Genomic DNA, 22,438 nt, shown 5'->3' on the forward strand with positions numbered 1-22,438 from the left:
TTTTCAGAGCCCGTTGTGGGCTGCAGAAATATCCAAGCAGGCTCCAAATTTAGAGGCTGACCTGAACGCCCCCTCCCCCGGCACCCCCAGCCTTAAGCATTTCCCGTTTGGCCCGCCACAAACAGCCCTCGGTTTGCTCAGAGGGAAGTGGTGGGCGCTGCTGTTTGACTTGAAACCACCACATCTAATGCAAAAGCCCTTTCGGTCCGGCTACTCATGACAAAGTGGCGGGAAAGCGATGTGCGGTCACCTAAACACCCCCCAACACACATGCGGCAAAAACATGCAGCGGCGGTGCGCGTCAGTATAGCTTCCTGCCCACGCCAGACATTCAACGCTCACAAGTGGTGTTGGGGGATGAGTGTTCAGACCCCTGGGCTCTCACTTGTGGGGTGCCTCAGGGTTCTGTCCTCTCCCCCATGCTTTTCAACATCTATATGAAGCCGCTGGGAGAGATCATCAGGGGGTTTGGACTGGGTGTCCATCAATATGCGGATGATACCCAGCTCTACCTCTCTTTCAAATCAGAACCAGTGAAGGCAGTGAAGGTCCTGTGTGAGTGTCTGGAGGCAGCTGGAGGATGGATGGCGGCTAACAGATTGAGGTTGAATCCTGACAAGACAGAAGTACTGTTTTGGGGGAACAGGGGGCGGGCGATTGTGGGGGACTCCCTGGTCCTGAATGGGGTAACTGTGCCCCTGAAGGACGAGGTGCGCGGCCTGGGAGTCATTTTGGACTCACAGCTGTCCATGGAGGCACAGATCAATTCTGTGTCCAGGGTGGCTGTCTACCAGCTCCATCTGGTACGCAGGATGAGACCCTCCCTGCCTGCAGACTGTCTCTCCAGAGTGGTGCATGCTCTGGTTATCTCCCGCTTGGACTACAGCAATGCGCTCTACGTGGGGCTACCTTTGAAGGTGACCTGGAAACTGCAATTAATCCAGAATGCAGCAGCTAGACTGGTGACTGGGAGCGGCCGCCGGGACCACATAACACCGGTCTGCATTGGCTCCCAGTACGTTTCCGAGCACAATTCAAAGTGTTGGTGCTGACCTTTAAAGCCCGAAACGGCCTCGGTCCTGTATACCTGAAGGAGCGTCTCCACCCCCATTGTTCAGCCCGGACACTGAGATCCAACTTTGAGGACCTTCTGGCGGTTCCCTCATTGTGAGAAGTGAGGTTACAGGCAGAGGGCCTTCTCGGTGGTGGCGCCCGCCCTGTGGAACGCCCTCCCTTCAGATGTGAAGGAAATAAGCAGCTATCTTCTCTTTTAAAGACATCTGAAGGCAGCCCTGTTTAGGGAAGTTTTTAATATTTAATGCTGTATTGTTTTTAACACTTGACTGGAAGCCACCCAGAGTGGCTGGGGAAACTCAGCCAGATGGGCGGGGTATAAATCATCTATTATTATTATTATTATTATTATTATTATTATTATTATTACAACTTTCCCCCTCCGAAAAAGGAACCCCGGGAACTGTAGTCTGCTGCGGGTGCTGGGAGTTATAGTTTGGCGAAGGGGAGAACTACAGTTCCCGGGTTGCTCTCGGGGGGGGTGGGGGAGTCATGCGCTTTAAGTGCACGGTGTTGCACACAGCCTGTTTCCTATGTTCCTCTTTCAGGCTGTTGCTCTGTGGCAGGACACATGCCTGGAACGCAGAAGGTTTCGGGTTCAATTCCCAACAGCCCGTCCGGGTAGGGCTGGCAAAAAGACTTGAAATCTTAAGAGAGTTGCTGCTAGCTGCATACCGTATTTTTCGCTCTATAGGACGCACTTTTCCCCTCCAAAAATTAAGGGGAAATGTGTGTGCGTCCTGTGGAGCGAATGCAGGCTCCTTGGCTTCAGCGATAGCAAGGCGAAGCCTCCGAAGCGCACAGGGAGCGCTCCCTCCGTGCTCCTTGGCTTCGCGTTGCTTTCGCTGAAGCCTGGAGAGCGAGAAGGGTTGGTGCGCACCGACCCCTCTCGCTCTCCAGGCTTCAGGGATAGCCACCTGAAGCCTTCGGAGCGCAGCGCGAGTTCCCACTGCGTTCCGCAGGCTTCAGGTTCCTTTTGCTGAAGACTCTCCTGGCTCCAAAGCCTGTGGAGCGCAGCGGGAACTCGCGCTGCGCTCCGAAGGCTTCAGGGATCTTTGAGGCTGGCGGTGGGGGAAAGCATCTCTTCCCCCCACCAGCCCCAAAGAGCGGTCGAAAGGAACCCGAAGGTCGAAAGGAACGCCCGCCGTGCTCCGGAGGCTTCGGGTTGCCTTCACTGAAGCCTGGAGAGCGAGAGGGGTCGGTGCGCACCTTGAACGCAGAGAACGCACCTGTTTGGGGGGGGGGAGACAAGAAAAAAAATTCTCCCCCTCTCTGCGCAGCGCCCCTTCAGCGAAGCGGCAGGAGAAATGGAAGGGGCTCCACAAAAAAATCATACATCCACTGTTTCATTCAGAATATTTTTTTTCTTATTCTCCCCCTCTGAAACAAGGTGCGTCCTATGGTCGGGTGCGTCCTAAAAAGCGAAAAATACGGTAGGTGGCAACAAAACAGTTTCCATCTCTTTTTACTTCAGCGCCGATTTTTTATGCGGACATTTTTTTAAAAATTGTTTTGAAAGACTTTTACTGATGGTTCTAATTTCAGGTAGGTAACCGTGCTGGTTCTGACGCAGTTAAAATAAAAATAAATAAAAATAAAAAAATTGTCCAGTAGCGCCTCAGAGACCAACTAAGTTTGTTCTGGTATAAGCTTTCATATCTGAAGTGTGCATGTACACGGAACAAACTTAAGTTGGTCTCTGAGGTGCTACTGGACAATTTTTTATTATATATATATATATATATATATATATACACACACACATACATATATATACATATATATACACACACACACACACACATATACAGTATATAATAAATAACATATATTATTTATATTATATTATTTTATTTATATTTATATTTATATATATATATATATATAAAATAAATAACATATATTATTTATATTATATTATTTTATATATATATATATATATATATATATATATATAATAAATAACATATATTATTTATATTATTTTATTTTTTATATATATATACACACACACACATACACACACACATATATCTATATCTATCTATCTATCTATCTATCTATCTATCTATATAAATTTATTATTATAAATTGTTTGTGATTTTATGTAAACTGTTGTTAGCCGCTCTGAGCCCAGCTTTGGCTGGGTAGGGTGGGATATAAATAAATTAGTAGTAGTGTTATTAATATTATTATTATTGATAGTTCTCGTTTCATTCTCACATAAATCGCTTTGGCGGTTGTTGCTTTTTTATAAAAACAACAACCTTCAAGCGGCGTGTAAATTTTACAGAGTAAAACAAATAAATAAGAAACGCCGCGTCAGGTGGAACCTGAGAGAAGGGGCTCCCCTAGGCCCCAGGCACTCGCCAGCAAAGGGCACTCTGCGCATGCTCAGAGGCACTGCCTAGGCACAGCTAAGCCCCCGGCTGTGAAAACAGGTTCTAAGGGGTGGAAAACCGGCTCCAGGTCACCCAGTCGCCCTGCCCCACTCCCAGACCTCAAATAAAATGGCGCAATTAGGTGATTAACGATGTTTACCTGCACCTGGTCACCTCACTGCTAAGCCAACGCTCCCCCCCAAAAAAAAGGTGTGCCCAAAAATCATAGCTCCTTTCATGACCCCCCTCAGGCCTCGGCAAAACCCGTCTTTCAAGACCGGTGGCTCGGCAAACGCCGGGCAGGCTAGCGCAGGCAAGAAAGCAACCTTTCCCCTTCCCCACCCCACATTCGAACGAGATACCCCTCCATCCTGGTATCTGGGCTCGCGCACCTTTCCTCTTCCCTCCTCCTCCGCCTTTCCTCCAGGCACAATTGCCCGTTCTTGCCCGCCGAGCAAACTTACGCTCATCATGGTGTCCCCTGGGGAATTCTGAGACAGCTCCTGGACCCCGGAGACGAAATTCTTGCTGTGGGCGCAGTATTGCCTTCCCGAATCCAGCATCGTGGTGCAGAGTTTGAGGAGCTGGGGGGTGGGCAGGAGAGAGGGGGCAAGGAACAGGGAGGTCAGGCGGCGCGAGAGACGGGCAGCCCGCTGCACGGGAAGGCAGACCAACACCCCTTCCCATGTGGAAAGCTCAGCTTTCCCTCCCTCCCAGCTCATTTTTACTGCAAATAATTTTTTTTTACTTCCAAAACGTTCAGAAACCAAGGCGCAGCTTCCGATTGGCTGCAGGAAACACCTGCAGCCAATCGGAACCCACAGAGGACATTCGGGTTCCAAAGATCGTTCGCAAACCGGAACACTCACTTCCGGGTTTGTGGCGTACGGGAGCCAAAAATTCGACTCGCAAGTCGTTCAGGATCCGAGGTATGATTGTATTTTTAAAATCAGGGAAAATAACAAATGCAGAGTATTCCCTGTTCATCGCTCCCACTTCCATTTCTCTTCCCCTATGCGGTCTCCCCTCTGTTGCATTTCATTACTACAGTGGACGCTCGGGTTGCGAACGTGATCCGTGCAGGAGGCACGTTCGCAACCCGTCTGCGCATGAACGGGTTGCGATTCGGTGCTTCTGCGCACGCGAAAAGCGCAATTTACCGCTTCTGCGCATGCGCGACTGCCAAAACCCGGAAGTAGCCCATTCCGGTACTTCCGGGTTTCGGCGGGTCCATAATCCGAAAAAACGCAACCTGAAGTGTCTGTAACCCGAGGTATGACTGTATTTCAAACGACAGTTGTTTTTTGCCTTGCAAGGCCTGCACGGTGTGGGCCCCGGATAGGTCTAAGGATGCTTCATCCCATGTGACCCCAAAGGCCTGCCCCACCCTGGGTTTTTACAGTCGTGTCAACAAGTTTTTCTGCTCCAGCTTGTGGGGAAGAATTTGCCATTTCCCCAGGAGCAAGGCCTTCTCTCGACAAGCAAAGGAGCCCTTTGCAAAGTCTCCCACCACACAGCTAAGGACCCTTGCAAGCCGATCGCCGCTTCCTGACCTTTTCCAGCTGAGACTCCAAAGCAGAGACCTCCGTTTCCACCGTCTCAATGGCAGCCCTGAGGTTGGGGGGCGAGGGAAATAAGAGGGAGGAGAGAAATATCAGCACAGGTGCAGAACCGGGATTTAACATGGGTTCAAGGTCTGCATCAGCCACAGACCTAATAATAATAATAATAATAATAATATTTATACCCCACCCATCTGGCTGAGTTTCCCCAGCTACTCTGGGCGGCTCCCAATCGAGTGTTAAAAACAATACAGGATTAGATATTAAAAACTTCCCTAAACAGGGCTGCCTTCAGATAAGATAGCTGCTTATTTCCTTGACATCTGTAGGGAGGGTGTTCCACAGGGTGGGTGCCACTACCGAAAAGGCCCTCTGCCTGGTTCCCTGTAACTTCACTTCTCGCAATGAGGGAACTGCCAGAACGCCCTCGGTGCTGGACCTCAGTGCCCGGGCTGGACAATGGGGGTGGAGACGCTCCTTCAGCTTTACTGGGCCATTTAGGGCTTTCAAGATCAGCACCAACACTTTGAATTGTGCTCGGGAACGTACTGGGAGCCAATGTAGGTCTTTCAAGACCGGTGTTATGTGGTCTCGGCGGCCGCTCCCAGTCACCAGTCTGGCTGCCGCATTCCGGATTAGTTGTAGTTTCCGGGTCACCTTCAAAGGTAGCCCCACGTAGAGCACACTGCAGTAGTCCAAGCAGGAGATAACCAGAGCATGCGCCACTCTGGAGAGACAGTCTGCGGCCAGGAAGGGTCTCATCCTGCGTACCAGATGGAGCTGGCAGACAGCTGCCCCGGACACAGAACTGACCTGCTCCTCCATGGACAGCGGTGAGTCCAGAATGACTCCCAGGCTGCGCACCTGGTCCTTCCAGGGCACAGTTGCCCCATTCAGGACCAGGGAGTCCCCCACACCTGCCCGTCTCCTATCCCCCAAACAGTACTTCTGTCTTGTACCTGGCCTGGGGGAAACCATTCACTCTGTCTCTATTTCCCGTTTGTACGTATGAAGATTATACCAGCTGCTGGAAACTGCAGAAGGCAGAGAGGACTCTCGCACTCAGGTCCTGCTTCCCAGCTTCTCTATGAGGCAACTGTTTAGCCACCAGAACATCGCCTCCCATTTTACCCATTCCACTGGCAAACGGGTCTTGCCATCAAAAAGCTCAGAATCGCCCTTCTTGAAACTCGAATCCATTGGATTGGGTTCTACCCTCCAAAACAGGCGAAAAACAAGCTTGCTCCTTCTTCCATGGGGCAGGCCTGCAGATATTTGAAGATGGCTCTCATATCTCCTCTTTTTCAGGCTAAACATACCCAGCTCCTTCAACCACTCCTCATATGGCTCGGTTTCCAGACCCTCAATCATCTTGGTCACCCTCCTCTACACACCTTCCAGCAGGCTCTGCTTTTTAAAATTATGTATTTTATCAGATCCCGCAGGGCCCTGGTCTCATGAGACAGAGCGTTCCACCAGGCTGGAGCTAGTGTTGAAAAGGCCCTGGCTCTGGTTGAGGCTAATCTGACTTCCTTACGGCCTGGGATTTCTAAAGGTAAAGGTAAAGGGACCCCTGACCGTTAGGTCCAGTCCTGACCGACTCTGGGGTTGTGGCGCTCATCTCGCTTTACTGGCCGAGGGAGCCGGCGTACAGCATGTGGCCAGCATGACTAAGCCGCTTCTGGCGAACCAGAGCAGTGCACGGAAACGCCGTTTACCTTCCTGCCAGAGCGGTACCTATTTATCTACTTGCACTGGTGTGCTTTTGAACTGCTAAGTGGCCAGGAGCAGGGACTGAGCAACGGGAGCTCACCCTGTCACGGGGATTCGAACCGCCGACCTTCTGATCGGCAAGCCCTAGGCTCTGTGGTTTAACCCACAGCGCCACCCGCGTCCCTCTAGGGTGACCTGGGACCTCTAGGGTGTTGCTATTTATGGACCTTAAGGTCCTCTGTGGGGCATACCAGGTAGCAGGACAGGAACTTGCAAGAAAAGACCATCTGTGCAGGAGCGAGGAAGGGGAGCCCAGGAGCTGAGCTTAGGGGCCGAGTAGCGTTTTAGAAGCACCTCTGTTCTTCTCCGCCAACCCTGAAAGCTGCCTTGCGGTCGCTTCGCAAGCTTCCTGCCTCGGCCGGCGTTGCGACCACTTCCTGCCAGTTGCCTGGAAACCTTTCCTATCCACAGCGAACTGGTTTTGCCGCACACGAAGAGACGTTCTCAGAGTGACAAGTGACTACTATTATTTATTAAATTTGAATGCCGCCCTATACGCGTAGGTCTCAGGTCAGCTTGCAACACAAAACCGCAACATTAAAAAAAAACAAAAACACACAATATAAAAGGCCCCGTCTGCACCATGGCTTCCCCCTCCTCCTGCCCAAGGAATCCTGGGAATTGTAGTTTGCTAAGGGTGCCGAGACCCTTAAAAAGCAGACATCACCTTGCCAACAAAGGTCCGTATAGTTAAAGCTCTGGTTTTCCCAGTAGTGATGCATGGAAGTGAGAGCTGGACCATAAAGAAGGCTGATTGCCGAAGAATGGATGCTTTTGAATTCTGGTGCTGGAGGAGACTCTTGAGAGTCCCATGGACTGCAAGGAGATCAAACCTCTCCATTCTGAAGGAAATCAGCCCTGAGTGCTCACGGGAAGGACAGATCCTGAAGCTGAGGCTCCAAGACTTTGGCCACCTCATGAGAAGAGAAGACTCCCTGGAAAAGACCTTGATGTTGGGAAAGATGGAGGGCACAAGGAGAAGGGGACGACGGAGGACAAGATGGTTGGACAGTGTTCTCGAAGTGACCAGCATGAGTTTGACCAAACTGTGGGAGGCAGTGGAAGACAGGAGTGCCTGGTGTGCTCTGGTCCAGGGGGTCACGAAGAGTCGGACACGACTAAACGACTAAACAACAACAACAAAGGGTGCCAAGAGTTGCCCTGGTTTTCAGGACCCGTCTGAGTCTTGCGATTGTTCTGTTTTTAATGCTGCGTTTTCACGTGATATGTGGAAAATTTGGGGTTGGCTTTCGCAGCCCAACTCTCTATCCAGGGGTTCGGTGTCTCCTAAGTCCACGGTCGGCAATGAGTGGAGGGCAATCCCTAATTTTTCCATATAACAAATGCCATGACCCACCCTGGGACCTTGAAAGGAAGGGAAGGTAATAAGTAAATGAGAGACGACCCCCGTGCATAGCAGGGGGTTGGGCTAGATGACCGTACAGGTCCCTTCGAACTCTATAATTCTATTATTCAAATCCTAGAGTGGTTCAACAATCAATAATAATAATAATAATAATAATAATAATAATAATAATAATAGTAGTAATAATAATAATTTATTTGTACCCCGCCCATCTGGCTGGGTTTCCCCAGCCGCTCTGGGCGGCTTCCAGCAAAGATTAAAAACACATTAAAATGTCACACATTTTAAAAACTTCCCTAAACAGGGCTGCCTTCCAGAGAACTGTAGATCTGTGAAGGGGAATAGGCAGGACTCCCAACTGCTCTCAGCACCCAGAACAAACTAGAGTTCCCAAGATTCTTTTTGGGGGGGGGAGAAAAACCTGACTGCTGCTTTAAACCTTCAGTGTACATGGGTCCAACTACAATTTCTATGTTACAAGGACCTCTGGAAAGAGTCGGGAATAAACTCTTCCAGGCAATGGCTTAGAATTGCAAACGGGCCACTGAGATATCACAAATAATGGCTTTTTTAAAAATTGCCAAGTCTTCCTTGGAACGGGCATTTTGATGGTACGGAGGCTGCAAAAAGCCTGCATGGGAGAGGAGGAGCACCCATCCCATAATAAGACACCCACCCTAAGCAGCACACTCATGCATGTGGTCTGGTAGGCCGGAATATTATTATTATTATTATTATTATTATTATTATTATTATTATTAATACCCCACCCATCTGGCTGGGCTTCCCCAGCCACTCTGGGTGGCTTCCAACAAAATATTAAAATACAGTAATGTATTAAACATTAAAAGCTTCCCTAAAGAGGGCTGCCTTCAGATGTCTTCTAAAAGTCTGGTAGTTGTTGTTCTCTTTCACATCTGGTGGGAAGGAGTTCCACAGGGCGGGTGCCACCACCGAGAAGGCCCTCTGCAGGGAGACCAACAGGAGGCCTGATTCCCAAATTTTGCCTGGTTTCTGGCTTTTACTTGAGTTACCTAGATTGGAGGTGCTCTGTAAGTACCTCCAAACTGGGTTCCCGCTCAGGAAACCGAACTCAGGCCGTTTCAAGATGGCCACTGCGCGCACGTCCCCCACAATGCACCTGGGCTATGGCTCAAACCGGAGCGGAAGAAACTCAGAAGTGGCTCCGACGAGGAGGGAAGTGTGGCAAAACCACAGGAAGCTGGGAGGAACGAGGCAAGGCGGACGGGCATCAAACACAAAGCACAAGTTTGACGATGCTGCGACACACCCAAAAAAAAGTGTGTGTGTGTTTTGTGGAGAGAGAGAGAGACGGCCCAGCCTTTCTCAGCTGGGGAAAGAGAAGCATTTTTAAAACCACCCACTGGGCGTCCCACCAGAGGAAAATTGTGGCAGAACATCCTACAAGTGGAAATCAGTGACGCCTGGAAACAATCTCTCATGTCCCAGCCACACACAGCTGGAGAATGGAAACCATGAGGACACCGTCTGTGACTCTCAGGGCCATGTTCACGCTCAAAGCCATTTCACTCTGAGAAGGCGTTGCTTCCCCCAAAGAGTCCTGGGAACTGTAGTTTAGTTAAGGGCACTGAGAGCCATTGGGAGACCCCTATTCCCCCCCCCCCCGAGTTCCCTGGGAGGTGGGATTGATGTGTCAAACTGGCATGGCTTCCCCCAAGGAATTCTGGGAGCTGTAGTTTGGTGAAGGGCGCCGAGGGTGTTGCCAGGAGACCCCATATTTCCCCTCCGAGAGCTACAATTCCCACAGCTCCCTGAGAAGAGAGTCCCTGAGAGTCAGGAGCTGGTTCCTATTTCCTTCTCAGAGAGCGAACGTTCCCAGAATTCCCTGGTTGAACTATCATGGCTTCCCCCAAGGAATTCTGGGAGCTGAGAGTCGGAAGCTGGCTCCTATTTCCCTCTCAGAGAGCGACTGTTCCCATAATTCCCTGGTTGAACTATCATGGCTTCCCCCAAGGAATTCTGGGAGCTGTAGTTTGGTGAAGGGCGCCGAGGGTGTTGCCAGGAGACCCCATATTTCCCCTCCAAGAGCTACAATTCCCACAGCTCCCTGAGAAGAGAGGCTGACTGCTAAACCGTTCTGGGAATTGTAGCTCCGTGAGGAGAAATAAAGGGCTCTCCGAACAACTCTCAGCAGCCTTAAACTCCCAGAAGTCTCTGGGGGAAGCCATGGCGGTTTGAAGTGTTGTCATATAAAGCAGGATCAGACCACTTTACACAGTCATGGCTTCCCCCCAAAGAATTCTGGGAGCTGAGAGTCAGGAGCTGGTTCCTATTTCCTTCTCAGAGAGCGAATGTTCCCAGAATTCCCTGGTTGAACTATCATGGCTTCCCCCAAGGAATTCTGGGAGCTGTAGTTTGGTTAAGGGAGCTGAGCATTGTCAGGTGAGCTCCACTCACAGAGCTACAATTCGCAGAGCGGTTTAACAGCCAGTCACTCTTTTCCAGGGAAGTCTGGGAGTTGTAGTTCTGTAAGGGTGTGCCAAACAACTACGAGACCCTTATCAAACTACAGTTCCCAGGATTCCTTGGGTGGGTGAGGGAAACCATGGTGATTTAAAGCAACATGATATTGCTGGTGGGGCCTGGCCAAAAGGCTTTTGAGTCCCTCAGCTCTGAAAAATATACAGCCAACGCCATCCTCTTTTGTACCACCAGAGAAGACCCTGGGGAGTTGGGGGTTCCCCAACAGATTCACCCCTCAAAACATCACTGCCCCACACGGGTGTTTGGGGCCAGCCTGAACCGCAATGCTTCAGGGCCGGATCAACGTCATCATTTTTAATTTGTATCCCGCCTTTCTATCTTCCAATACTCAAGGCGGTTTACAAAGTTGAAGAAACAAAAAAATGTACATCTTATAACAATCTAATGCAATACAAAAATGTGATCATAAAACATAACTTTAAAATAGGCAGCCTATATCCAAAAAGTAACATTCTCAACAATCAATTAGAATAGTATAAAATAATAATGTCAACATATAAAAGTTAAAGAGAAATCCACTCAACGGATGTGCTTCTCTGCAGAAAGCGGCCCCAAATTTCGCACAAATACACCCCAGGCACAGAATATGGGGCAACAGTGACTGCCCCACACTGAAACATGCCGGCTTAGGGGGTTTTTGGGGCCCAAGCGACCCCAGGAACGCTTTCTAGCCTTGCCCCAGTTATCACTTCCTGCCTCTTCGCCCCAGCGTTAGGTCTGGGCTCCCATGTGTACAGGCCGGAAACTCCTGCTAGTGGGGTTTTTTTTGGGGGGGGGGAGAAGGGGGCACTACCAAAACCACACCACTAGAAATAGCCCGCAGTCTTACACCTGCTCTGCCGGATTCTCAAGAGCTGAGTGTGGCGCTAGCTCCTCCATTACAGTTTAGGCGCCCTGAGCCTCAGCACAGCAGCCCTGACAACCGGGGTTGCCAACTTCTCACCCCAAAATCACCCCCCCTCCACAAGCCTAGCCTGCTCCTGCGCCATTAGGGGCAGGTGGGCAAACAGCAAGGAACAGGCCGGTTGCTGCAGCGCTAACTGCTGATAAAGACACAGGAGCAGAGAGCTGGTTGAAAAGTTGGCAACCCCACCGGCAGCTCCGCTTTGCTTCACAGTATCATCTCCACACTGTCCACTGCCCCCCCTGCCCCCAATTTAGTAGTATTTTACGCGCACACTTCTCCTGCCTCTTCCTGCACTGTTGGACTCCTTTTGTAGCCTGGTGCAAAGGAGAGAAGTGGGGAGGAAAGGGCCCCCAAAAGGGAGGCAAAAACAATCCCCCCAAAAAATGGCAGCTCTCCCCTTATCATGAGATTCCTGCACGGCAGGGGGTTGGACTAGATGACCCTAAGGGTCCCTATATGATTGGAGAAATCCCCCTCACCTCCGGAAAAGGAGAAAGAGCGACTGATTCCCTTCCATTCCTTAATATTTATCCCATCATTTAGGGTTTCTCACCGAAGCCCCAACACTTCTCCCTCTTCCGGACCCCGCCAGTTGGGTCTTTAGCCGCCCCCTCTGCTCTCACCACTAGGCGACACTTCCTCCCCTTCTCCAACAAGGCAGCCCAGCCTTCCCTCCCCAAGCGAAAACTCTCCTTCTGAGTTTGTTTGAAAGGAAAGCAGGCCCGGGACGTCCTCCCTCCAAGGCCGAAGGAACTGCCGGCTCGTCTCCAACCAGTGGAGGAGGGAGGCGGGCGAAGGCAGGCAGCGGAGCCGTGCGCGGGAGCGAGCGGGAGCGCCGTCTCTGCGTGGCGCGCCGTCGGGGCAGCTGCGTGGCGCCGGGACAGCCCGCCTGCCTCCGCCTGGCACCGGCCGGAGCGCGATGCGTAAAAGCTGCATGGCCAAGGGCGCACGGCGCGGCGCGCCAAGCGGACCCACCTGAAGCGCGGCGAGTCTTTCAGGCACTCCTCGAAGTCCAGCTTGACCGTCATCGCGGCGCCGTTTCTCCGGGACGCTCCGGGTAGCCCTGGCCGGAGGTGGAGGCGGCGGCGGCGGCGCTGATACCTGGACCAGACCTGCGAGCAGCCGCGCAGAGGCAAGACCAGCCAGGGGCGCGCGGAGGAGCAAGGAGGCGCCGCCGGCAGCGGCTCCTGCTCCGCCCCGGGGCGGGGTGCGCGGCTGCGGGCGGCGCCCGGCGGAGGAGCCATCCTCGCGGCGCCCGGGAGAGGGCAGCAGGGCGCCCCCCCTCGGTCTGCGGGACGACCCGGAGCCACGCACGGGCGGCCGGTCCGCGAAGCCGAGCGCGCAGCGCCGCCTGGAGCAAGTCACCGGCAGCTCCGCCCGGTGGGACGACGCCAGCGCACAGGGAGGTGGAGGAGGAGGAGGAGGAGGAGGAGGCGGGTTGGCTGGGAAGTGGGAAGATTCCCGGGCCAAGCCGGCCTTAATCGGGAGGAGCAGGAGGAGTGGAGGGAGGAGCCGGCTGGATACTTGTAAACCGCTTGGAGCGTCTGCGGAGAAAGCGGCATATCCGTTTGGTCCGATGCAAAGCGAGCAATCGGATCTGGAGCCTGTCTGGATTTATATGTTACATAAACTTTATATACCTGTTGATTGTTTAAAAAAAACAACTTGGAAAGGTTTGCAAAAAAACAAAAAGTAGACAAAAACAGTAGACAGCATCTTAAAAAGCAGAGACCTTGCCAACAAAGGTCCGTATAGTGAAAGCTGTGGTTTTCCCAGTAGTGATGTATGGAAGTGAGAGCTGGACCATAAAGAAGGCTGATCTCCGAAGAATGGATGAGTTTGAATTCTGGTGCTGGAGGAGACTCTGGAGAGTCCCATGGACTGCAAGAAGATCCAACCTCTCCATTCTTAAGGAAATCAGTCCTGAGTGCTCACTGGAAGGACAGATCCTGAAGCTGAGGCTCCAAGACTTTGGCCACATCTTGAGAAGAGAAGACTCCCTGGAAAAGACCCTGATGTTGGGAAAGATGGAGGGCACAAGGAGAAGGGGACGACGGAGGACGGAGGACGAGATGGTGGGACAGTGTTCTCAATGCTACCAGCATGAGTTTGACCAAACTGCGGGAGGCAGTGGAAGACAGGAGTGCCTGGCGTGCTCTGGTCCAGGGGGTCACGAAGAGGCAGACACGACTAAACGACTAAAGAACAACAACAAATATACTGCTTACTCCATGGAGAAGCTGTAAGCCAGTTGTTCCCACAGGGGGCACTACCACCCCCTGGGAGTGTGCTGCTGGGATTACCTGGGGGTGGTAAGAGGCAAGGGGGCAGCAGAGAGATGTGGGAGATGTCAACAACCATTGGGCATTAAAAAGCTGGCAAGAGTCTCGAGAGTCTCCTCCAGCACCATAATTCAAAAGCATCCATTCTTCGGCCATCAGCCTTCTTTATGGTCCAGCTCTCACTTCCATACATCACTACTGGGAAAACCATGGCTTTAACTATACGGACCTTTTTCGGCAAGGTGATGTCTCTGCTTTTTAAAATGCTGTCTAGGTTTGCCATCGCCTTTCTCCCAAGAAGCAGGCGTCTTTTAATTTCGTGACTGCTTGTCACCATCTGCAGTGATCATGGAGCCCAAGAAAATAAAATCTCTCACTGCCTCCATTTCTTCCCCTTGTATTTGCCAGCAGGTGATGGGCCCAGTGGCCATGATCTTCGGGGGGTTTTTTTGTTGTTTTTTTAATGATATTTATTACAGTTTCAAAAAAGGTTACAAAAATAGGAAAAAAGAGAAAAAAAGAAAAGGAAAAAATACAAAATACAGAAAAGTAAAAACACTTAAAAACAAATCAATCTTTCCATGTCTTGTCTTTCATTTACTTGTTTCCCTGACCTCCTCACACCTCCCTTTTTTGTATTCCAGTTCAGTTAGCTAATTCAGCAAATCCTTTCCCTCTTTGTTTTTATCCTAATCCTTTAACTTAATATATTGTAACTTTAGATTCTCACCTGTTAACAATCCATTTTTACATACTCCTTTGTAACATTGCTGCTAAAACCACTTAACTTCATTCTGACATCATTCTAACATTCATTAATTTTACAGTATTTCTGTAAATAGTCTTTAAATTTCTTCCAATCTTCTTCCACCAACTCTTCTCCCTGGTCTCGGATTCTGCCAGTCATTTCCGCCAGTTCCATATAGTCCATCACCTTCATCTGCCATTCTTCCAGGGTGGGTAGATCTTGTGTCTTCCAATACTTTGCAATAAGTATTCTTGCTGCTGTTGTAGCATACATAAAGAAAGTTCTATCCTTCTTTGGCACCAATTGGCCAACCATGCCCAGGAGAAAGGCCTCTGGTTTCTTCAGAAAGGTATATTTAAATACCTTTTTCATTTCATTATAGATCATCTCCCAGAAAGCCTTAATCCTTGGGCACGTCCACCAAAGGTGAAAGAATGTGCCTTCAGTTTCTTTACATTTCCAACATTTATTATCTGGCAAATGATAGATTTTTGCAAGCTTGACTGGTGTCATGTACCACCTGTATATCATTTTCATAATATTCTCTCTTAAGGCATTACATGCCGTAAACTTCATACCTGTGGTCCATAACTGTTCCCAGTCAGCCATCATTATGTTATGTCCAACATCTTGTGCCCATTTAATCATAACAGATTTCACCGTTTCATCCTGAGTATTACATTTCAACAGCAAGTTATACATCTTTGACAAAATCTTGGTTTTGGGTTCTAACAGTTCTGTTTCCAATTTTGATTTTTCCACCTGGAAGCCAATTTTCTTGTCCAAATTATATGCCTCCATTGTCTGATAATAATGAAGCCAATCTCGCACTTTATTTTTTAGTTTTTCAAAACTCTGCAATTTCAATCTGTCACCCTCTTGTTCCAAAATTTCCCAATATTTCGGCCATTTGGCCTCCATATTGAGCTTTTTCTGAGCCTTCGCTTCCATCGGTGACAACCACCTTGGGGTTTTATTTTCAAGTAGGTCCTTGTATCTTATCCAGACATTAAACAATGCTTTCCTGACAATATGATTTTTAAATGCTTTATGTGCTTTGACCTTATCATACCATAAATATGCATGCCATCCAAATACATTATTAAAGCCTTCTAAATCCAAAATGTCTGTGTTTTCAAGAAGTAGCCATTCTTTCAGCCAGCAAAAAGCTGCTGATTCATAATAAAGTTTAAGGTCTGGCAGGGCAAATCCACCTCTTTCCTTTGCATCCGTTAGTATTTTAAATTTTATTCTTCTTGCCCTGCCAGACAAATCTAGAAATATCTCTCTGCCACTTCTTGAAACAGTCCATTTTATCCACAATTTGCAATGTTTGAAACAGAAATAGCATTCTAGGCAATACATTCATTTTTATCACAGCAATACGGCCTAGCAGTGAAAGCTTCAAATTTGACCAGATTTCTAAATCTTTTTTCACTTCAGTCCAGCATTTTTCATAATTATCTTTAAATAAATTCCCATTTTTAGCTGTCATGTTAATCCCCAGGTATTTCACTTTCTTAACCACTGTTAAACCTGTCTCATTCTGAAACCTCTCTCTCTCAATCTCTGTTAATTTTTTCTCTAAGACCTTTGTTTTTAACTTATTTAGTTTAAATCCTGCAACCTGACCAAATTCTTGAATCAGTTCCAAAACTCTTTTGGTACTAGATTCTGGCTCCTGTAAAGTCAATACTAAGTCATCTGCAAATGCTCTCAATTTGTACTGTTTAGCTCCGACTTGTATACCTTTAACCAATTGGTCCCTTCTAATCATATTCAACAGGACCTCCAGGACCGATATAAAGAGCAGTGGGGAGATTGGGCAACCTTGTCGTGTCCCATGATCTTCGTTTTTTTGATGTTGAGCTTCAGACCATATTTTGTGCTCTCCTCTTTCACCCTCATTAAAGGGTTCTTTAATTCCTCCTCACTAAGCAGTATATACATTTTGTTAAATGCAAAGAAAGAAGTATCTCTGGGGTCTGCCCGAATGTTTTAAAAAATAAAAAGCTCAAAGAAAAAAATCTCAAGACAAATAAAACAACAATTTAAACTTTTAAAATTTAGAATGCCGTCGCTGCTGCTGTTATGTAACGCACACAATTATTTTCCATCTTTATGGTTACAGCCAAGGGACTGCCTCGTGAATGCATAATACAGTGGTACCTCGCAAGACGAAAAACGCGCAAGACGAAAAACACGCAAGACGAAAGAGTTTTCCGTTTTTTGAGTCGTTCCGCAAGACGAATTTCCCTATGGGCTTGCTTCGCAAGACGAAACGTCTTGCGAGTTCTTGCGAGTTTGTTTCCTTTTTCTTAAAGCCGCTAAGCTGTTAATAGCCGCTAAGCCGCTAAGCCATTAATAGCCGCTAAGCCGCTAATAGCCGTGCTTCGCAAGACGAAAAAACCGCAAGACAAAGAGACTCGCGGAACGGATTAATTTCGTCTTGCGAGGCACCACTGTATCTTCTTTTTGGGTGAACCCTCGTAGCCGAGTAAGATTGTCTTCCATAAACCATTAACCATGAGTCCGTAAGTGACTGTGGAGGCCAGTTCTGGATCCACACATCCTTCCACAGTGGGGACATTGTATATGTACAGCTGTGCTACCCCAAATGGCCATTGGGAGGCACTGCAGCACTTTTGTTTCTTGCAATGGTTCCCTGGGAGAATTCAGGCTTGCAAGTTAAGAGTCTGCAGGTGTCTAGCCTTCCCTAGGAAAGCAGCCAGCTTCTGGATAACTCCCTAGTCCTGGGTCATAATTATTTTAATTTATTTACTTTCAGCATTGTTCTACACTTGCTGCGGGGGGGGGGGGTGTTTAACCACAGCATGCAATGCGGTCAGTTCAGTTTAAATAACATTTAAAACAGCGGTTCTCACAGGGTGTGGCAGGAGACGAGAGGATCGCAACTGTGGCGGATCGACTCAAGGACAATCAAAGAATCATTTGAACGTTTCAGTGGAGTACAGTATCAAAACGCGGGTGGTGCTGTGGGTTAAACCACAGGGCCTAGGACTTGCCGATCAGAAGGTCGGCGGTTCGAATCCCCACGACGGGGTGAGCTCCCGTTGCTCAGTCCCTGCTCCTGCCAACCTAGCAGTTCAAAAGCACACCAATACAAGTAGATAAATAGGTACCACTGTGACAGGAAGGTAAATGGTGTTTCCATGGGCTCTGGTTTCTGTCACGGTGTCCTGTTGCGCCAGAAGCGGTTTAGTCTTGCTGGCCACATGACCTGGAAAGCTGTCTGCGGACAGACGCCGGCTCCCTTGGCCTGAAAGCAAGATGAGCGCCCCAACCCCATAGTCGCCTTTGACTGGACTTAACCATCCAGGGGTCCTTTACCTTTTACCTTAGTATCAAAATAATCGGTTCTGGATATAAAACCAGAAACAGCCTCCACACCTCTCTTCATCGTACAGTGGTACCTCGGGTTATATACGCTTCAGGTTACAGACTCTGCTAACCCAGAAATATTACCTCAGGTTAAGAACTTTGCTTCAGGATGAGAACAGAAATCGTGCTCCAGCTGTGCAGCAGCAGCAGGAGGCCCCATTAGCTAAAGTGGTGCTTCAGGTTAAGAACAGTTTCAGGTTAAGAACGGACCTCCAGAACGAATTAAGTACTTAACCCGAGGTACCACTGTATTGGCGTTTTCTCTGCAGTTCTCTCTGCAACATATTGTTGTGAACAAACATGAAAGCTCAAAGAAAGGCTTCTTTGTGTTGATGAGGAGATAAGAGTTTGTCTCAAATTATAGACCTATTATAAATTAGATTACCTGGCATAAGCAAGCTCACACCTCTCACGGTGTTTGTTTAAGGTAAGAGGCATGTTCATAATTATAGTTTGGGAATGATTTATGTTCTTAGCTTCTGCCTTGTTTTATTATAAAGTTGTTGCATTTTATGTTATAAGTGAAGCACTGCATTATAAATCAATAGTTGTCTTTCTTTGCTTTTATTGCTTATCAATTATTATTATTATTATTTATAATTTATACCCCGGCCAGCTGGCTGGGTTTCCCCAGCCACGCTGGGCGGCTTCTAACAGAATATTAAACTACAATAATTCATCAGATTTTAAAAGCTTCCCCACACAGGCCTGCCTTTAGATGTCTTCTAAAAGTCAGGTAGTTGTTTATTTCCTTCACATCTGGTGGGAGGGCGTTCCACAGGGCGGGCGCCACCACCGAGAAGGCCCTCTGCCTGGTTCCCTGTAACTTGGCTTCTCACAGCGAGGGAACCACCAGAAGGCCCTCGGAGCTGGACCTCAGTGTCCGGGCAGAATGATGGAGGTGGAGACGCTCCTTCAAGTCTACTGGTCCGAGGCCATTTAGGGCTTTCAAGGTCAACACCAACACTTTGAATTGTGCTCGGAAACGTACTGGGAGCCAATGTAGGTCTTTTGGGACCGGTGTTATGTGGTCCCGGCGGCCGCTCCCAGTCCCCAGTCTACCTGCCACATTCTGGATTTGTTGTAGTTTCTGGGTCACCTTCAAAGGTAGCCCCACATAGAGCGCATTGTAGTCCAAGCAGGAGATAACTAGAGCATGCACCACTCTGGCGAGACAGTTTGCGGGCAGGGAGGGTCTCATCCTGCATACCAGATGGAGCTGGTATACAGCTGCCCTGGACACAGAATTGACCTTCACCTCCATGGACAGCTGTGAGTCCAAAATGACTCCCAGGCTGTGCACCTGGTCCTTCAGGGGCACAGTTACCCCATTCAGGACCAGGGAGTCCCCCACACCTGCCTGCCTCCTGTCCCCCAAGAAGAGTACTTCTGTCTTGTCAGGATTCAACCTCAATCTGTTAGCCACCATCCATCCTCCAACCACCTCCAGACACTCACACAGGACCTTCACTGGTTCTGATTTGAAAGAGAGGTAGAGCTGGGTGTCATCCGCATATTGATGGACACCCAGCTCACACTCAACTAGAAGATCTGTTGTGGCACAAGCAATTTTTTATTCTGATAGTACGGCTCAGAGAAAAAAAATAAGAGAACTACTGATTTAAAACAAGGCAAGGAAAATATCAAAATCCATGCAAAATCCATGCAAATTAGTATCCCTTCATCTACAGAATATAACAAAGAATATTCCAACAAAGTTGAAAGGGACCTGTAGGGTCATCTAGCACAACCCCCTGCAATGCAGGAATATTTTTGCCCCACGTGGGGCTCAAACCCACAACCCTGAGATTATGAATCTCATGCTCTGTTGACTGAGCTATTCAGCTAGTATAGGAAGTGCCTGGCTGCTCTATCAGGCCACAGGGAGCCCATCTAGAACAGGGGTCAGCAAACCTTTTCGGCCATGGGCCAGTCCACTGTCCCTCAGACCTTGTGGTGGGCCGGACTATATTTGGTGGGGGGGAATGAATGAATTCCTATGCCCCACAAATAACCCAGAGATGCATTTTAAATAAAAGGACACATTCTACTCATGTAAAAACACGCTGATTCCTGGACCATCCATGGACCAGATTTAGAAGGAAATTGGGCTGGATCCGGCCCCCGGGCCTTTGGTTGCCTACCCCTGATCTAGAACAGGCATGTCCAACAGGTAGATCATGATCTATTGGTAGATCACGGGGTGTTCCTGGTAGAACCGGTTGATCTCTGGCCCCTCAGCGATCTCCTTACAAAGAAAGCAAAAAACAACTTTGGCTTCCTAAAAAAAAGCTCCACAGCTTTGGGTAGATCACTGCCAGTTTTTTTATACTGTGAGTAGATTGCTGTTGGTTAAACCACAGAGCCTAGGACTTGCCGATCAGAAGGTCGGTGGTTCGAATCCCCACGACGGGGTGAGCTCCCGTTGCTCGGTCCCTGCTCCTGCCAGCAGTTCGAAAGCATGAAGTGCAAGTAGATAAATAGGTACTGCTCCAGCGGGAAGATAAACGATGCTTCCGTGCGCTGCTCTGGTTCGCCAGAAGCGGCTTAGTCCTGCTGGCCACATGACCCGGAAGCTGTACGCCGGCTCCCTTGGCCAGTAAAGCGAGATGAGCGCCACAACCCCAGAGTCGGCCACGACTGGACCTAATGGTCAGGGGTCCCTTTACCTTTACCTAGATTGCAGACGTCCCTGATCTAGAACATCACAGCAGCCACCAAGCAGATGCCCTCACAAACGTCACAAGTTCATAATTTCCCCCTTTGTTTCCGATGCTTGGCAGTTTCAGGTATACTGTCTCTGCAAGTGAGGCTCTCTTTAGGTATTGGGGCAGCCAGTAGGCTTGCTCACCCCCTCCAGGTCTTCGCCTCATCCCCATGTGAGGCCACAAGACTGCTGGGATTTGTGCTTTGACAGTCTCAGAGAGATTGGGAACCTTTTCCAGGCCGAGGGCCACGTGGCAGAGGGAAGCAGGGCCAGAGGCGAAACGTGAGCAGATTCTTGCCTGTGTCTTCCCGGATACATCCCAGCCATGAAGAAGTCCAACTTAAATACCCCTTTGCCCTTTCACAACACTTGACCAACCTGGGAGATCCACAAAATTAAGACTACTGAAATTTCAGTAAAATTCAATTAGAAAATAAGTATGGGGCATAGTACCTTTTCCAGTGTTGCTATGATACATATATGGTGGAATTGTTTAAATATCAAACAATTTTGGGAAATAATATATATAACGAAATGAAAAAAATGTTTAGATATTCATTTAGGAAAACACCAGAAGGTTTTCTATTGGGAATAGTACCAGGAAGCCTAAAGGAAGAAGACAAGACCTTATATTTATACGCAACAGTAGCCGCAAGGCTATCGATCGCGAAAAATTGGAAAAGTGGTATTGTACCGACAAAAATAGAGTGGCTTGCCAAATTATTGGAGTACCACAAACAATCCAAAACAATGGGAGAAATTGGAAGGATCTCAAATGAGAAGATAGATAGGGACTGGAAGGTGTTTAAAAAATACTTGCAAAACCATATCGAAAAATCAGAACTCCTATTAGAATAAACAAGTTCCGTTTCAAATACTGAAATACTAAATAAGATGGATAACAATGTGTAATAGAAAAAGAAGTATGAAATTAGGTTAAAGGTGTGTGAAAGAAAGTAGTAGAAGTGGAAAGAAATTGCAGTTGAGTAGATTGGAAGTCTAACACAAAGGTGGGGTGAGGGGTGGTGGATGGTGATGGGAAAAGGAATTATTTGTGGGATTGAGTGTAAGTATGTTTGAACACTTTTAAGGATTGTATGAAATGTATGTTTGTATGCTTGTATATTTGTAATATATGTGTATTAATGATGAATTATTTTAATAAAAACTAAAAAATTAAAAAAAAGAAAAAAAGAAAATAAGTATGGGGAAACATCTACAGATTTTTGTTGTTTGTGTAGCTTTCTGCAAATGACACAAAACTTTGTGGTAGAGCTCGTGCCAAAAAATAAATTTGCTGCATGAAATAGAATTAAAGATACTTGTGGGTTCAGTTTTGAATGTTTCACAAAAATTAAAACTGCAGCCATATGTATTTTCACTTAAAGTAAATATTGTTGAGTTCTGTGAGATTTGCTTCTAAGTGAACAGGTTTAGAGCCAGACTGTTGGGATATGTGTGTTTTCTACAAATTAAAAACAATATTCAGCTCAGTGTTGCTGAACAAGCAAGTTGCTTAGGTTCTTTCTCTGGGACTAGACGCAAGTTCTTGGACAGTATTAAGGAACTTACCAGAAGGCTAGACCACACTTCCAGTTTAAGAGCAATGAGCTGCTTTGTATTTTGCAACATTTATTTTGTAACTTGTTTCAGGCTGTTTATATACGAGAATGGTTTTGCAATATCATGTCTCTTTGGCAATATTGAATA

The 22,438-nt window shown here is 48.1% G+C and overlaps 1 protein-coding gene across 1 annotated transcript in view; it reads right to left on the minus strand.

The window, feature by feature from the left end:
- Window positions 1-12,743, minus strand: part of ACAP1 (ArfGAP with coiled-coil, ankyrin repeat and PH domains 1) — a 48,282-nt gene extending 35,539 nt beyond the window's left edge. Inside the window, exons 1-3 of the mRNA XM_080979718.1 lie at window positions 12,565-12,743; window positions 5,009-5,066; window positions 3,920-4,039 (exon numbers count right to left, since the gene is read on the minus strand). Of these exons, the coding sequence (XP_080835844.1) occupies window positions 3,920-4,039; window positions 5,009-5,066; window positions 12,565-12,617 (231 nt within the window). The 5' untranslated portion in view covers window positions 12,618-12,743. The remainder of the gene's footprint in view (window positions 1-3,919; window positions 4,040-5,008; window positions 5,067-12,564) is intronic.
- Window positions 12,744-22,438: the final 9,695 nt, after the last annotated feature.

The sequence above is a fragment of the Podarcis pityusensis genome, assembly GCF_964106645.2.
Source record: "Podarcis pityusensis genome assembly, chromosome: 13".
Taxonomy (NCBI): domain Eukaryota; kingdom Metazoa; phylum Chordata; class Lepidosauria; order Squamata; family Lacertidae; genus Podarcis; species Podarcis pityusensis.